The following is an 18075-nucleotide window of genomic DNA, read 5'->3' as shown; positions in this document are numbered from 1 at the left end:
CCTCTTTCTGGTCCAGTGCTTAACTGAATACAAAGGGGTACTGACATCATTTCTCCTTCAGCCTTCCCACTGGGGCTATTGTGAAGGAAATCAGCCCTGATGTTTTTTGCAGAGCATGGACTAGCAGATGTGCCCTGTCACCTCCTGCCAGCCTGGGACTGTGAAGATAGGTGTGCGGTTTGCAAATCTTGACAGGGCCTGAGATAGAGGCATTGCTGCTCAGCATTGTCCAAGCTGGGGTGATTGGGAAGTACCCAGAAGCTGACCTTAATGCATGTGAGGATTTCTTTCAGATGAAAGCTTAAATACCTGGAGACTTCCAGAGCTAGATAGCAGGTATGTGAAGGCTTAGAGTACTCAGTTTAAAATCCACTTGTGGGCATCTGACTTTTTGTGAGTTGACTCTTGACTTCATGCTGGCACTTTTTGCAGTAGGTCTTTTAGCCCAGTCTGCAAAACACTTAACAAAGAATTGTCTGGACATTTCCTCATATCTCTTTCCTTGTCTGTTTCTCTGCTAGAATTTAGTCAACTTAGAATTCCAAAAGAGCTTGGATAATTTTGGAGACGAAAATCAAGGAAATGACTTACAGTTTAGAATAATTGTGAATTCATGCCTCTTGTGCAGAATAGTAACGAATAAACAGGTGTGAAACAATTCTGTTTTGCTAGGCCAACAGTATAATAACAGAAACATTGTAAAGTAGTTCAAAGCACAATCTCTCTTGACTTTTTAGGTATTTAAAAGAAATGCACTCTGTTTACCAAACGTTTGTCTCTCAAATGACTGTTGTTAAATCCATCCCTAAATATGCCTATAGAAATAATTGCAGGAATACTTTCATGTTATAAAACATCTCCCAGTGGGCTTTTCTTTTTTTTTTTTAATCCTTGTATGAGGGAACAGAAGTTCTATAAAAAGAAAAACATCTAATTAACAGAAGACTAAAGTCATCCTCCCTTTTTGAGCGCATTAGTTATAGATGTGCTTATTTTTGGAGTACATGTCCTACAGTGAGGTTTGACTTGAAAATGAAGCTCCCCTGCAGGCCCTGAACGAAGGGAATTGTATTCAAAGCACTGTGCAATTCTATGTGATATTGGAAGTGGCATGGTGCTGTGAGCATTACAAGCAGTCTCACTTATCTGAGATTCTTGGAAGGACTTTGCTGAAAACAAACTGAACTTATATTCTTCTTCATTATTTTGCCCACACCTTTGGTTGCTAATATGGTTTTTAATACTGCTATGGACACTTCAATTTTTGTGGTTAATCTTATTTTCAATGTAGTTCTCTCCAGCTGTGTGGAATATAAAACTGAAATAAAATAGATAGAACTAAATTTAAAAAAAAAGCTTGAATATCTTGTGGAACATTGTTTAAATGTTCAAAGGAAGTGTTGGAGCTGACAACATGAATCCTCTGTGTTGCATTTAAGATATATTTCACAGGGATGAGTATGGAATTTCATTTTGATGAATTCAGAAGAATTTGGTCTTGGCATTCTTTAAAGACCAAAATTCTTAACACCTGGTGAGATGAAGATTTTTGGCAGTAAAGATAGTAAATGAACTGGTTTTAAAACTAGCAGTGTTTTCAACTGAGATCTGAATCTGCTCCCATTGAGATTAAGAGAAGCAATACCTCCTTCATTCTGCATGTAAATGTCAAATCCACTGGGAGATCACTCTACAAAGATAAATGAAGATTTGTTTTAGCCTGCAACTAATGTTTCTTTGTACATTATCATTTGAAGGAGAAATGAATAGTGGTATTCACCTGTAGTTTCTCATGGACAGCAGGTTTATGACCACATAGATGGTTAGCATATAATTTCCGGACTTGTTGATTGCATTCCTTTATTATCAGAAGGAAACTTCTTTTTTCAACAATTCTGTATGCGTGTTGTAAGAATGCACGTGAAAAAATAGATCTGCGGTAAAGCTAAAGAACAGCTGCATTTTCTTTACATATTAGAGAAAAAGATTGCTCTAGAGAATTGTAAAGTAATACTGTGCAGTAAGGATCAAAACCACAATGTTTTATTTGGAAACTGGTACAGCGCTGTATAAATGCTTATGTCAAAGTAAACACTGTATGCTGCTATAACAGAAAAAGACGTGGCAGGCTGAAAATTTTTACTGTGAGAGACCTGGCACTTGTTTCTTTTTGTCTTCTGATGATATTGCTGATATTTTTTGTAAATTTATTTCTGCAAAGATGGGAAAAGTTGGGAATGAGCTGTATGTATTGTATTTATGGTATCTGTTAGGTTCTATATACTTGCCGTGACCTTATAGTATAAGGGAATGCATAGTTAAAAGAAAAAAGGAAGCCTCCATGCTATTTGCTACTCAACTAATTCTTCAGTTGGAGCTTAAACCTGTAGCCACTCTGTTTATAGGATAGTGGGAAATTGGAAATTACAGTGAATTTTCTTCTTTATTAGAAACTTGCCATGAAAATATTGGGAAAAGGTGAAGGGAGAAGTGATATTTAACTCTGTTTCCAGGACATTTAAGCCTTTCTGTGGCATTCTAAAATGCCAACAATGCCAAAATAAATTACATCCTTAGAACAGCAGCAGATTCATATCAGAATATACTTTGATATGAATACATTTTGGAATGTGTTATGTATAGCAAGTTTTTTTTAGGTTGACGGGCATTTTTATTTCTTTTCTTTCCTCATTGGTCTCTCCAGAGAATGAAGACACCTTCAGGGAAAAGCTTAAATACCATTAATAGGTTATGCCACGACCAGGATAATTTTGGACAGAAGGTAAAGACAATAACTGAAAATCTAAAGCAGGAAAAGCTGTGCTTTGCTGTCCTGCAACTACTGCAGAATACGAGAAGAATAGAGTTCTCTGTACTATTATGCCCAGTGTGCTCCATAAAGAAATGCGACCTTTTTGGAAAGAATTAGATTTTTATAACTGAATATGGTACTATATGATAGAAATACTCTGAGCTTCCAAAGTTAAAGGAATTTTAAAATACTGTTCCAAAACATCATCTGTTTCATGACTTAATGCTAGAAACATTCTTCTGTGACCTTGATGCCACTGTGTAGTTTAAGAGAACACAGAGGTGGCAGGCATCAGTTACACACAACTGTGAAGGAAGCCAGAGTGTGATGATCATGAGTGATGAGCATGCAGGAGCAGATAGTCTAACAAGTTTGTCATGGATTAACTGCACTGCTCAAATGTCAGTTGCACAGAATGAGGGTTAACACAAGTACCGCTGCATTCATTTCAGCAGTGAAAATGCAATGCCTGTGAGCTGTATGTTGATTCAGTCAGCCAATTTCCTGACTCTTTTGCATCTATCGTACTGAAGCTCTATAAATAACTGGAGTTATCTAGGCTGAACGGCAAGGAAGCAGTATGAAAAAGATCTGCTCTTGCATATTCAAAAAACTGAAACCCACACTCAGGAAATGCTTATTATTGCTCCTGCTAATGGCAGTGCAAAGATACGCTTTAAACCTTTGCATTTATTTTACTTTCTAGGGGAGAAGGAAGAATACAATTTCTAAGTCCTGTAGTTAAAGCTCTAGTCCAGCATTAGCCGTTAGGTAAAACACAAAATATGCAACAAACTGAAATTTCTCTAGTACTGCAAAACCTGGAGCCAGCAGAGCTTGGTTTGAAATTCAACTCTTCCGATATTCATGGTGGTAATTGCAACCACATGTAATGTTTCCTATAGAAATGAATTTGAGTATGGCTGGCATCTCAACTCCTAGGCATGATCACTTGTCCCCACTCTCCACTAGCATACAGCATTTTTTAACCAGCAGACCGTGCTTCTGTCCTCTTTCAGTGCTTACTAAATAATTGTACTACTTTGTCTGCAAATTAGGTGGGTAATGATTTATACTTTTTTGCTCAGTATATTGATGCATTAATTGCAGTATCACTAACATTCTATTTTTTTTTTTCAAACCTGTGTTTGTGGAAATGGGGTGGAGATCTTTGTTTTGTCTAATACAATTTCCTCCTCATCTCTTTTTCCTTGGACTGTTGGTAAAAAAAAAATAAAATTCTTCCCACTGTTAATTACAAGCATCCCTGAGGAATACTTAACTGTATTACGTACGTGCATTTCCTTGTGATACAACTAGGTTACTTTAGCAATGAGCTGTACATTCCAGAGAAGAGAGACAGATTTTATTTTCATATGAATCTCTCATCCCCAGAGATGAGAGCTGTGATCTTAGAGCTTTTCTTAGCTAAAAATCAGTGGAGCTTGACTTATTTGTATACGTGATCCAAATGCAGTCTTCTATTCTATACACATTCTTTTCTCAGTACTCAGTGTTGCCCTGTGGATTTTACTGGGAGTTCACAACTGGAAACTGCTGTAAAATAAACTTCTTTCCAGTGTAGGAGTCTGTCCTTCCTTATCCCTAGGTAGTGATGTTCTTTACTCACCAGCAAACAGAAGCACTACTGCTGACCCATGAATGGGATAACCAGTTAGCAGTATTTATGATATGAACCAGTTAATATTTATTATGCGACACTAGCTGGGAAGCTGCTCATTAACACCCTTCTGGGCTAATACCAGTCCTCCAACCCTTTCCTTGGTTGCTTTCAGGCATGTCTTTCCACACAGAGGACACATCTCTCTCCTGTTCTCTCTTTCAGTTGCCTTTACGCTCCTAAGTCAAGCATGTGCCCAAAGTTTTCCTGTGTGTTCCAAAGTTGGATTATTCCTAAGCCTTTGTGTTCCTGGCTGAAGGTCTTCTTCTCAGCAGTCTTAGTTGGCAGTGTCCAGTGGAGGCAGAAGTGCAGTGGGTTTGCATGCTTTCTTCCCTTACGCCACTCCCCTGGGCAGAGGTTAAAAAAAAAGAAAACAAAAAGTTCTGTTTAGTGTTCTGCATATAGATATAGCACGGGTCTGAATGTAGTGTTCTCTTATTTAATATGTCCTTTTGCCCACTAAGGAATATCTGTACCTCAGTTAATTACTCAGTCAAGACAGACTGTACATTATCATTTATAAAATATGTCACTTTGCAGTAATAATGCTGCTGTAATTCCAATGAATTGGAAAAAAAAAATTGAACAGTAAGTACATGTAAATATAAGTGTATGTGAGCGATGAGCTTCTTCCTTGCCCCTTTTCTTCAAATACTTCTGACCTTCTGCTGGGAGTACTTACAGAACAACATGCTCTGGAGAAAACAGGAATATTGTTTAGTTAAATTCTTATCCCTCACCGGCCCCTTGGAATCTGTCTAGATTTGGAAAATGGGAAGGAAAGAAGTTATAGGAAATTGTGTTGTTTCTATCACTGGTTAGAGAAAACGCTACCTCAGAAATTACCATGTAGGCTAAAACACAAACAGTGTGAATCCCTAGACTGACAAGATATTCACCAATGTTCTGTTATTTCCCCTGCTAACAAAAATGGACAAACATGGCAACATCAATACCATTTCCCAATTTTTGATGTAGTCCTTGGCTTTATTCTTATACAACTCTGTGAATCTTGAGCAGAGAATTTCTTTCTTTCTTTCTGCCCACCTAGTTTGTTCCAGCTGCTGGAGCTTTTTCAGACTGGGGAGACAATGCATTCTTGCCATTACTCTACCAGATAAAGTTCTTCCAGGTCCTTTGGATTCAGTGCTTGGAGTGGTGTTGAGGAGCTGGTCAGAACTGTATTTTCAGATGAAGAATTTCGAGACTATTTTTTTTCCTCCTGTGACTCTGTTACTGAAAACATGAATCAAGTTTCTACTGTTTTACATCATAGCCCAAACATGAGCAAACAGTAACCAGTCATTCTCTTCTGCTATCTTTCTATACATGTGCACGCAGAGAAAGACAGCACTTCTTCCTTTCAGCTTTTTATCTTGCTCCCCAGATTGTGGTTCCTTTGTTGCCTTTCTTTCCTTCTTTTTCTTTGCTTACTGTGTGGAGGAATGGTTTCTTCTTGCCATCTTAACTTTTTCTCTGTTGATCTAAAAGCATAAATTATTCCCAGTGCAGTTCTTCCTTAAACATTCATTGTACGCTGGTAGGCTTAGCAGAGATGGGATCACTATGGCAGTGGATGATTCAGGCATTTACACACTGAGTCAACAGTCACAATGAGTAGATTCACATACTTTAGGCATGTAAATACGAGCTGTCACTTCAGTTCACTGAATTTTGATATAGAGTTTTCACAAAATTAATTCCAACATAGTAAAGTATTGAGAAGTAGTGTGACCTGTGTATATCGTCTGCTTGAATGTAGGTTGTGATGTGAACTATATTCATGTAATGTTACCTGCTTTCACTGTCTTAGGAAAACAGCTTTATTATTCATTTCATCTTTGCATTTTTCATCAGTTTTTGATTAAAGTATGCATCCTGTACCTCATTACATATCCATGTAACGTTTCACCATGTCCAAAGAGCGTGGCCTCTTTCTTTGGGAAGTCCTAATATTGTCAGAGATGTTGCTAGTTCAAAGGGTAGTAATTCAGTGTGGGGCTGTGGAACTGGCCAGGTTGTGGATAGGATATAAAAAAAAACTTGTCCCATTCTTTTTTAAAAAGCTATTTAAAAAAAAAAAAAAGAGAGAGAGAAGCATCAGTTGGGCCATTTTTGAGGGGCATTATGATGTCCTCTGGCCTGCACTGTCAAATTCCAGGTCACTGCAACTCTTCTCTGCTAGTGACAGTCGTATTCAGTATCTTCTCTGACAGAAGGATAGTTGTGAACAGTAGTGACCCAATGTCACAGTAAACACAAACAACTCTGTCATCAAATAGATGAGTTTTTCATTTAATTTCATTTATCCTTCTGCTCTGGGGGCTCTCAGTGTCTTCTGATACTTTGTGCTGACCCTCCCAAATTGTAGTTATGCAGATCAATTATTTTCAGTCAACTCCACCGAGCAAAATTCAAGCTCATCTTGCTAAGATGCCTTTTTTACAAGCAAAGAATCTACTGATTGGGTTTCCTTACTTCTGAAAAATCAGTGGTCTCCTATGATCACCAAGGCAGTGGCTGCTTAGTGCACTCTTCTTCCTATTGTTTGAGATCTATGAATGGGATAAAAACCTATGATATTGGCTGATAATAGAATTTGTTAATGGTTAATGTATTTGAGATGCCCCAGATGTATATCATGCTGTTACTAATTGAGGGATTTACCTCCATTCAGAATGCACTGGTACTTCTTAGAAGAGTTTAGCTGTAGGATTCTTGCCAGAAGCTGCACATTTTAATTTAATTTATATATTTTTATTTTTTTTAATTTATTTTATTTTATTTATTTTATTTTATTTTTCCAGAGTTTGTCTCTTTTCCTGTCATCTTTGGAGGTCCATTGAATTGTGAGCTGGCCACCCTTCCTTTGTGATGTTTTGAAAAATTTGGCTCAGACGGTTAGTTTTCCAGATTCTGGAAGAGAACATCCACACTTGTCATTCCTTTGAAGAACATTTTTAAGTGTGCTGTATTCTAAAAATGGAATCATAGGGTAGAACAGCCATTTAAGGATTGGGTGGTGGTGTAAGATTAGGATTTCAGGTGGAAATGGCTGTACCTGGAATTTCTGATGACCTGATACCACTTCCTTATGTCAGTTGTAGTTGCTGTTAGTTTTTTATTTCAGAGTTTTGTGACCAGCTGCAGAGATATATAGTTCAAATAGACTTGTGTCTGTCCAACCCACTGTGCTTTGTTAAATGCTTTTCTGTAAATCCAATAAAATAATTCTTCAGGTAATATCAGGTATTCAGAGTAACTTCAATAATGTAGCGAGGCTTAGAAGTAAAGATTTGCTGGCAACTTGCTATTCAAGTCTGGTGCTAATTCATAAAGACTCCATCATGCACAAATCTTTATTGTTATCCTGCTTTTACCACCAAATGATGATAAGGTGAGTATGAGACTTTATAGTGAGATTTTATTGGAAATTTGGGCATAAGCAGAAACTTCAAATTATTCCATGAAGGTTAGATTTTATTATTTCCCTGTTCTCTTAACCAGTATGGAAAAGTAATAACAAAAGGCTGGATGGTTTGTTGTGTTTTTTTGTTTTTTTCTTTAATCCTCAAGTGGCAGGTGCAAGCCCAAAGGAAAAATGGTATAAACCAAGCTGAGTTGGCCTTTTGTGTCTATCAGAGCTTTCCTTGCTTTCTCATCAGACCAGGTTTGCTTACTGAGAGGATAATGTGACTCACCTTTAGAAAGTTAAAGGTCAGCTGCACTTGAGGAAGCCCCTGGTTGGCAGTGACTTCCATAAAATATCCCCAGCTGTTTCTTCACAATTAGCCTCCTAAAATGATAGGCTTTTCTTTTCCTGCCTTAGGATTCTAGGATTCCAGTGTTGCTCAATGAACTGCAGAAAACACTGGATAGATCCTATCTTAGTATTCCCTGTTGTACGTTCCTTACTGAATGTAAGGTTGGATGGCTTTTAACTTTGAGCCAGTGTACACCATGTCAGTATATGTCTTCTCTGCAGTGCAGCTAATGGTGATTTTATTTCTCCCCTGCTCCTTTTTTTGTCTTTTTTTTCTTGTTGCTTTCATGCTTTTTGTCGGAAGGCTTTTCCCTACCCCTCTTCCCCTTCCTGGACTGTGGATTTGTGGGTCCCCCCCCACACCCTATTAGTCATGGAACCAGGCCGAACTGGGCCAGAACCATGACATTAGTCTAGAAAATTAACTCAGTCACCTGTATCGCTATAAGCCCAGGTTAAAAATTAATTATTAAACAAGAACTGAATTCCTTAATATTTTTCCAAGTAAAATGAGTTTTAATAATGATGTAAATTGCTCAATAATCCATTATTCTTCTCGTGTACGTGCTAGTCAATGACAGAAGAACTGTTTGTTTTGCTGACTGCTTTTAATTATATAGATTTTTATTACGGGTTGTACTAAAAAGTTTGTAATGCGACATCAGACAACATAAACCAATCTGATCACTTACAATGTTTAACTGCTTTAGAATGTCTTTGAAGTGGTCATATACTGGAAAACTATCAGAAAAGAAATGATCAAGTTAGACTGCTAAGAGAGATTTCATGACAAATTAAATAAATGCTTATGTAAAATTACCCACTATCCCAATGTGTGCAAGTGTGAGGGTATGTGTGTTCACATTTGTATTCTGGAGCTGATGAGCTGCTGGTAGGGAGCTTTGCAGAAGCTGCAAGTATTTTTAGTGGAAACGAAATCTCAGTTCAGTTCTGCAGCATGTGACTTCCTATTTCTGTAAGTTACTTCCAAGAGACTTCCTCTGTTAAATCAGCTTGTCTCTAGAGATTTGAGCTGGAGCTGGAGTATAGCCTGCTTTGTCCTGTGCCTGTGGCAGAGTTTTCCCAGAGTTTTCATTTGAGTATTTTATTTTTCTTTTGCACTGTCTCCAGCATGCAAGGATCTGGTGGCTGCTACCCGTGATCGGAAGCTGAATACATTTATACAAGTCTCAGTGGTACATCCAGCAGAGCACGTTTTGACGAGGTATTCAAGTACTGAAATCGTGGAGGTGAGTGCCTTTCTTATTCAGTTAACATGTTAATTAATTAATTGCTCTTTTTTTTCCTTAGAAAGTGAATGAGAAATGAAACAAGTTAGTGCATAGTCTTAGGTAAGGAAGCACACACTGGCTGTTAGCAAAGCATACCTAAGAGCGCTCTGTAGTTCTTGGCATTTAACCAGGACAAACAGTTAGTAATGAACTTGCCTTTTTATGAAAGTTCTGTTTTTCCAAGCAGAGACTTACAGAATACTCCAGTTCTTCAGACGTTGGTCTAGGCTGAAACTGAATAGTTGCTCTCATGAAAGAGCAAAGCTATATAAAATAAAGGTAAACTAGGAGTACAGAGAGTTTGGAAAGTATTTTTGAATTACAGAAGAACAGAGGCACATTATATAGTCAGTTATACTTTCTGGGTTTTGGTCTGTTTTTCTTTCCATTGGAAAGTTGATATTTTTGCAATGTGAAAAACACTAGCCTACTTTTATGTTTAGGAAAAAGTGTGTGTATGTTATGTCTGTGAATTCATATACAATAGTAACTTGCATCGTGTATTGGAGCAAAAGTTATCTGAGGCTGTTTTGCTCATTTACGCTATGCACTGTAAGCATTAGTGTCAGAAACAAAAATCAATTAAATATAAAATTATTTAAGTTTGAGCAGACAGTGTAGGTATATAGCTTACGTATTTACTTAGCTATTTACTGTAGAGATTCATTAAGAACAGAAAAGTCTTACTGTAAATACACTCCTGAATTTACTTTACCAAAGGCTTGTTTTAACTGTTAAATACGCAGAGAATATTTCATGAGCTCTTTGTGATCTTTCAGTTTCACCCAACTACTAAACTAAATTGTTGGGGTTTCAACTACCAACCATCCTGAAACTACTTACTTCAAATGTCTTGTATCTGATCAGAATGTTTCATTGCAGACTGTCTGGAACAATGTTGTGTGGAACATGTAATAGATTTTTCTTTTTTTCTTCTTTTAATAGAAGTGTGTGCACTTCCTAAGGCAATGTCTTGATATAAGACATGTTTGAGGGCATGAATAATTCTATGAAATTAAGGCTCTCAGCTTCCTTCATAGTCAAGCTTTGGGGGAGGAAGTGGTAGGGGTACAGAAAAGTTATTTTCAGAAAGAGAAATTATGTTTATCATGCTAAATCTTAATAGAGATTTTAAGGATACTAGCCTGGTAAATTTGGGAAATATTTTGTTGTTGTTATAATTAAGAGTTAAGGAATTACAAAACACAGAAACTTTGTCTTACTCCATCACTGTCTAAAGAGAGGAACTATAATCCCTGCAAAAAATAAAAAATAATTTAAAAAGTCAGTATCCTTAATGTAATGTGAAGATTTTCTGTAGCATTTCTATGGACTTTTTATTTTGATTTATCTAAAATATCTCAGTTTTGGGGGGGTAAGTGCTTAGTTCACTTAAACTAATGTGAATCTAAATACTTGACAAAAGTATCACAGGAGAAGGCAGAATGTGGTTTATTACAGATCACTAGCCCAGATACTGATACCTGCAGACTGAACTGTTTGATGGCATGTTCATAGACTGTTTCAGAAGCAGTTAAATTCTTTTTCAGTATGACAGAGTTTTAAAGTTGTCCAGTTTGTAACTCATTTTGCGTAGCACTGAGCTTTACACAGCAGAGAGCTGTAAACAGCTAAGTTCTGTTACAGAGACAATGGTTTCTGTACATGCATTCCTAATGGTGTGCTATGCATTGCACAGCTGTTACCTTGCTGAATATTTACTTGTGTTGCACAGGGAACAAGAGATCCACTGTTTCTGACTGGTGTGACATTCCCACCGGAATACCCCATCTATGAAGAGACTAAAATAAAACTCACAGTCTATGATGTCAAAGATAAATCTCAAGACACGGTGAGCATTTTGTTTCTGTTTTTTTGCATAAATGTTATTGAGAATTAGATTTCTACCATGGTGTTCTTCATCCCTTTTCAGCAGGCTTGCAGCTTGGGAAAATGAGATCATGTAGGATTGGCTTTGCTCTTAGACAATGTACTTTATTTCAGTTATCATATTACAGGATAGAGAAAGAGAACCACGCAGTTAGGATGGACCTTTTGCTATTATGTAATTGGTTACATGCATCAGCGCTGGTATTTCTGACAAATGAAAGGTTACTCTCATGTACTTCTTGATAGCAGGGAACATAGAGAATAGATTGGGATAGCAACATGAGTAAATTTTCAGAAATATGTTTCTGATCATATTTTATTTGATACCAAAAAGAGGTGGGAAATAGAGAGGAATGGTCATGTTTTTCTTTTAAACTCGTGCATGGTGATACCTGCTACTCATCTATGGCTCTTGATGATTTTTAAGGGTCCAAGAGGATCTATGTCACTGAGGGTGAATTGTTTGGGTTCCAGTGTTGCACATTTTTAGATACAGTGTCAGTTTCTTACACTGATAAATAGTTACTTCAGAAGATATATGGAGATCACAAGGAATATTTGAGTGATTTAAATGTCAGATAAAGGCCTTGAGTGCCATTTTATGTACTCCAGGTGATCTAGGAAAGACATAAGAACTCTAAGTTATGCAGGACCTATGGGAGATATGTGTTTTTCTTCTGTGACAGATAGGTTTCACTTAGGCATTGAAAACAGTCCTTGAAACCTGTATTTAATTAGCCAAATTGCTCTTTGTGTATCTGTAATTGGCCCCTGATGTGATTAAAGACCATAGGAGCTCATGTCATGACTGTGCATGCATTCATTACCCATAAGAAGGAAATTAAAGCCGTAACACATAACTTCTGCCTGTCTTCGAACTACTTACATACCTAAAGCTATGTTTAGAGGACTTCTATTTATTTATTTTTTTAAAGATTGAAAATAAGTTGATATGTTCATTTAAATTTTGGATCTTCATTAGTAAATAGATTGGCTCTGTCTTCCCACTGTGCTTTCTAATGGGAATTTGTGTTTTTGTCAGTAGAGTATGGATTTTTTTCAGCTTACAGTAAGAATTCTTTTTGTTTCTTGAAAATGTGTGTGCTTTTTTCAGAGTTAGTATATTTGAATTTTTGGTTATGGTTTAGTTCACAGGGCTTAAAATGATATCTACTTGTTCTTCAATAAAATCGTTGCAGATACAATCCCTTCCAGTTTCTAAGCTATTGTGAGTGACAGCGTGATGGGTAAAAATATCCTATCTGTAAGGAGAAAAAAGTGAACTTGATTTTTAAACCTATCCTTCTAATTTTCTTCTGGTTAGATCTTGTTGAAGACCTATATTGTACCTATTCTACAGGAAAAATTACATATGAATGATCTAGCCTAGAGAATGAATATAATTTGACACTTTTAAGAACTTTTTATAACTGCTCCTTATAATTAAGTACAGGATTAGAGCATATCCCAGATAATCACATCAACATAGCTCATAAGTCTCAGGAGACTTAATGTTTTTCTTTTTAAATTAGAAAATGTTAATGCCATCTGTTTTCTATGCGTTTAGCCTTTTTTAATATTCTACCTTTTTAAAACTGGCTGTAGATAAGAAAAAAAGTAAGTAAGATGTAGGACTGAATTCAAGGTATGTTGCGTACAGCATGTGTGAATGATCGTGGGCCACCCAGGCTGATACTTCATTTGTGGCAATATTTAGACTTATTTAATTCCTGGAATATCAGTCAGGATAGAAGTAATGCAATGACTTTCTTTCCTGTAATTTGAAGCCTTCACACTTTTCTCTTAGTTCAGGTGACATTTTTGAGTCTGGACATTTATCTGCGGTTGGACTTGATGATCTTTAAGGTCTTTTCCAACCTGAGCAATTCTATGATTCTATGATCTGGATTCGTAAAAGTCAGCTTTAAGTGAGATAGCTTGATATCATTACCAGCACAGCTAGAGCAGTACATACATCAGTGCTTGTTTCATGACCCAGGAAGTGGGATGCATCCCTTTGGCAGTGAGCTGTCCAAGAGTTGTGGCTTTACCGTTTTGATTATCCAGGCTACAATAAAGATGGCTTCTGTAGTCCATAAAAGCTGCTGTGACAGCTTATGACTGCAACATGTATCCCTGCCATCTCTCCAAACATGAGCTCAAGTAATCCATGTGGGACGAAGGGGAAACCAAGGCTTTTGAGTCTTCTGTGCTATGCTAGTCTCTGCTTCCAGACTAGACAGATTTGCTGCCAGCTCAAGCTAGTGACCCATTTATGAGAGAATAAACCTTGGATTTGACTGCTGAATATGTTGTAGCAATTGGGCAAAAAGCCACAGTAAAAAGACTCTCACGATGTCAAGGCTATTCTATTCCTAGTATTTCAGTTAACCATTTCGAAGTAACTGATATCACTCATCACACTGCAATTCAGAAATACACTTGTTTAAGAAGTGAATTTTGAGCATTAATTAAACTTTGAGCAGGGTGTTACTGCCCCAAATAGAGAATTGTTAGGACTCGGCCTTACTTTTAAAGTAATTGGATCTTTACTGTGAAGTGAAAATAATTGGATGCTGCTCAGCTTATGCACACAGGTTAGAATGATAAAGTAAAAGGGAATGCTCCCCAACGAGAAACAACCAGAATCTTTTTTGGCAGCACTGATATGTTGTTTATGCTGCCCTTCAAAAAAAGATTTTAAAATAACCTTCTTTCTTGTCTGTCATCTAACTTGCATTTATATGAGAAGAGCAGCTTAATTATGTTTAAGTACTGTGCAGCTGGTATCACGTTCACTGTGCTTGACACACTGGATGTTCTAGCAGCACTTTTCGCATTTTATGCGTGTCTGTCTGATGTTGTCCATAATTATATCTTGGCTGTAACAGGTTTTCAGTAGTTGTGACTTTTTAATAGAAAGAAGCACAATTTTTTTTATTTTGGCCAGCAGTAGAAACTTCTAATAGAGATTATGCAATTCTTACTTTGCTTTGATATAGCTGGAATCAAGAAGTTAATAGCGTTCATAAAGTATCATTTAAATACATCCAGTAAAGCCAAGCATACAAAACAGTGGGCAGTGTCATGTTCTGAAAAATGTGCAGTGACATGTGTTTCTACATCAGAAAGATCTTCACTCCATATTCCCATGAGCAAGATTGTTTCACTGGCTTGAGTTGTGCTGTCCTTAGGAATTTTTGATAGTTGAGTTTTGTCTTAATGCTTGGGCTGCATTTGTTCTTTAAACCATTGTCCAGGAAAACTGGAATTAGAGGCTCATGTGCTGTTTGAAATATCACCATTGTATGACTGTTGCACAGGCAAGCTATTCTTAGCTTTTCTATAAGCATGCAGGTTTGTCTGGTTCAGTCTATCAAGTTGTAATGCTGAGCAGGATTTGTTCTCTTTAAAAATACTGCATAGCGCAAGTCAGGTAACACTGCTGCATGGCGGATCTGCGGAAGATTTAAAAAAATAAATAGATGAATTCATTTTATATTAAGAGGAGAGAATGCCTAGTGACTGATTTGGGAGGCACTAGGTTCTGTACTAAAAATATGTACATTTGTGTCTTATAGAACCTCAGAATCATTAAGGTTGGAAAAGACCTCTAAGATCATCTAGTTGAACCATCAACTCATCACCAATGCCTACTAACCGCATCCCTAAGTGCCACATGTATGCATTTCCTGAACAGGGACAGTGACTCCACCACGTCCCTCGGCAGCCTGTTCCAATACTTGACTATTATTTCTGAGAATAAATTTTCCCAAATATATCGAACCTGAATCTCCCAACCATTTCTTGTCAGAGCAATGGAAGGCAATAAGGGTGTTGCAGCAAAGTTCTGAACATTTTTGTATAGAACACTGAGTATTTTTAGGCAAGCGCTGTAACATTTATCTGTGGTGAGCTTTTTCATTTGCTTGTTTTTTTTCCAGTTGATTCTAATGTTTCCACGTCTGCATCTGATTTGATCTGATTTGATTTAATGCAGATACAGACACAGCTTAATTTCTTAATATACTTTAAAGTAGACTTTAAAGTGGATTTGAAGATTTTCTTGTGTTATGTGTTGGAACTGTGTTCATTTAAACGCAATATGATCTCAAGGTATGCACCGATGCAGTGTTCTGGTGTGATGTGCAGTGAGTCAGACTGCCTCCTCTTGATGCAGACATGGAGAACTGTTGGAAGCAGGAGACAGAAGCCCTGTGACAACTTGATGTATCTGGTCTGTGCAGCACTCCTTGCAGATTCTGCTTTTCTTTAGGAAGAGATAGAATCCAGAATCTTGAGAATAAGCTTCAAAAGCATATTGTATACAATTTTGTGTACAATTAAGGCTAAAGACTTATCAGATGATACCAGCAGGTAGATACAGTCTCCTTTGGGTAGATACAATTACTGGAATTCATGGGATATTCCAAATATGAACAGCAACTCTAATACTGTAGTTTTGGATATGGGAACATGGATTACCAAATTACAGCTCTAGATTATTTAGGCTTCAAGCTGCTTGTCTTTTACTGTTCAGTTCTGAATCTTCTACTAAACTTGCTCACTATGAATGAAAATTCACAAAAGCTTTATGTGATTTTTTTTGTTGTGTGTTTCTTGGTACTGCAAGTATGCCTTTTAAAGCTGAATTTCACTGGGTTGAGTGGGAAATGAAGACTGACACAAAAGAGGCATTTTAAGTGGGATTTGAAACTAAATCTGAAATGACAGTCTTCCAAGTTCGCTCGTGGGCGTTGATTTGCATAGCAGAACCACCACACAGCTTGGTGTGGTTTGCCATTTGTGCTGAAGAGGCTCACGGCTTGGATATTAATAACACTGCAGAGTAGTATGTGAAATGCATTAGCAAGGATAAATGTGAAAGCTTGAACATCACCTGCCTGCATGCTGCCTGTACCAGAGTGGTCTTAATGCCTCGCTCTTGTGAACACTGAAGCTTCTGAAGCTAGGTTTCTTTCTTCTTTAAAACCAAAGTAGTCTTAAAAGTGTTCTTCTTTGTTTAACAAAAAAGCTCTTCAAATTCTTTCTTTTCTCAGTCCTGTTCACTGTCATCTCTGCAGAATTTGTACAGAAATATTGCGTTAAATTAGAAACTTGTTATCTCATTCTTTTTAATAGAACAGTACTGCTCAGTGTCACTGCCCTAATCACAGAAATACTTGTAATAATGCTTTATTCATGTTTCTTTTCAAAATCGTGTAATAATTTTTTCATGAATATGTTCTTGAGTGATTCAATTTTTCTTTTGCTTCAAACTTTATATTCTTACCAAATGCCATTACTGGAGCTATAGCAGAGGGAAATTTGTTTTTATTCTTCTGGGCATGTGCAGGTGGAGCACACCTTAAGCATTATTTGTTGGTCTTTCTCAGCATTTCTTAAAAGTCTGGAAACATAAAGGGAAATTTGAACTGCTTACTTTCATTCGGCTTTAGATTGAATTTAAATCCTTTTTTGAAGTGGCTGAGAGTATAAGGAGGAACATCTTACATCTTAGGGATCTGTAAAAGAATGGAAGTTAAGCGTCGAGACCATGAAAGTTGCAGGCATGCTTAATATGAAGTCTATTTGTAACCTTTCTTGCTCTTTGTGCCTTGAAAATCCAGTGGGAGGGCTTTGGTTTTGCAGAAGTCCATCTCTTTGAAAGCATCCCACATTTCTTCTCACATTTTCCCTTATTCTTTTATGTATATATATATATATTTCTAATTGAAGCAAACTCCTCCCCAGTGCTGTACCTTAAAGGAAGGTCATGATCTGCTCTTTTCTACTTTCCATTTTCTTTTTTTTTTAACCTACTTTTGTCAATCAAATGCTGTTTCTACCTCCCATCAGGCAAATGCTTACAGTAAGAGCCGATTCCTTGGAAAACTTGTAAAACTGTGATGAGACCAATTGTATTCAATGAAAAGATAAAGGATGCCTTGGATATTGCTCATTTTAAATGTAGGGAAACATAAAACACATGATAACCTTTTCGTGTAGAATTGATTTCAACTATGTGAGGATTTCAGTAATACAGATGCAATTGTTCAGATCTCTCTAGTATTGTTCCAAGAGCTTGCAAATACATTTTTCTTCTCTAAGTACTTTGTATATGTATGTTCAGCTCCCAAGGAAGACTGGCCTGTGCTGCTGTCAGGTTGGGCACTGCAGCCTTCAGGGGTGGGCAGCCGGTTCTTGGCAGCCCAGATGTTGCAAGTATGTAGGATTTCCTTACACTCAGGGCAGCAATACAGGAAAGTTTGAATGGCTCAAAGGCTAAGGTCTGTCTGTTCTTATTGATGACAATGTATTTTGTCAGCTGAATGATAAGTTAAGCCCATCACACCAGCACAAACCCTAAATCATATAAAAGAGAAACTGATGTTCAAGAAAATATCATTGGTTTACTGTTAGCTGTAGCTACTTAAAAATAATTATATATGCAACAGTTGGAGTATTTTTCAATAGCTGCTGGGTAGTTCTAAATGAGAGAAACTCTCAGCGGGTGAAAAAATTGTTGGTAGAAAACTTCTTATCTTTTTTTCTAGCATGGAAAGCTTCATTTTGCCTGTTGGGTTAATTTTAGGTAGTTAATTTACCTGGAAAGTATTCTCTCAAATATATGCCT

General features: G+C 37.0%; 1 protein-coding gene across 7 annotated transcripts in view; it reads left to right on the top strand.

Moving 5' to 3' along the window:
- Positions 1-18075, top strand: part of INPP4B (inositol polyphosphate-4-phosphatase type II B) — a gene marked incomplete at its 5' end in the record, with an annotated part of 191005 nt that overhangs the window by 7713 nt on the left and 165217 nt on the right. For all 7 annotated transcript variants that reach the window (XM_021394498.1, XM_021394499.1, XM_021394495.1 and 4 more), the window contains 2 exon segments: positions 9388-9506; positions 11284-11400. In XM_021394498.1, coding sequence (XP_021250173.1) covers positions 9388-9506; positions 11284-11400 — 236 coding nt within the window.

The sequence above is a fragment of the Numida meleagris genome, chromosome 4 (assembly GCF_002078875.1).
Source record: "Numida meleagris isolate 19003 breed g44 Domestic line chromosome 4, NumMel1.0, whole genome shotgun sequence".
In the NCBI taxonomy this organism is placed as follows: Eukaryota; Metazoa; Chordata; class Aves; order Galliformes; family Numididae; genus Numida; species Numida meleagris.
The sequence above is the reverse complement of the archived record's forward strand: the minus strand, read 5'-3'. Positions and strand labels throughout refer to the sequence as shown.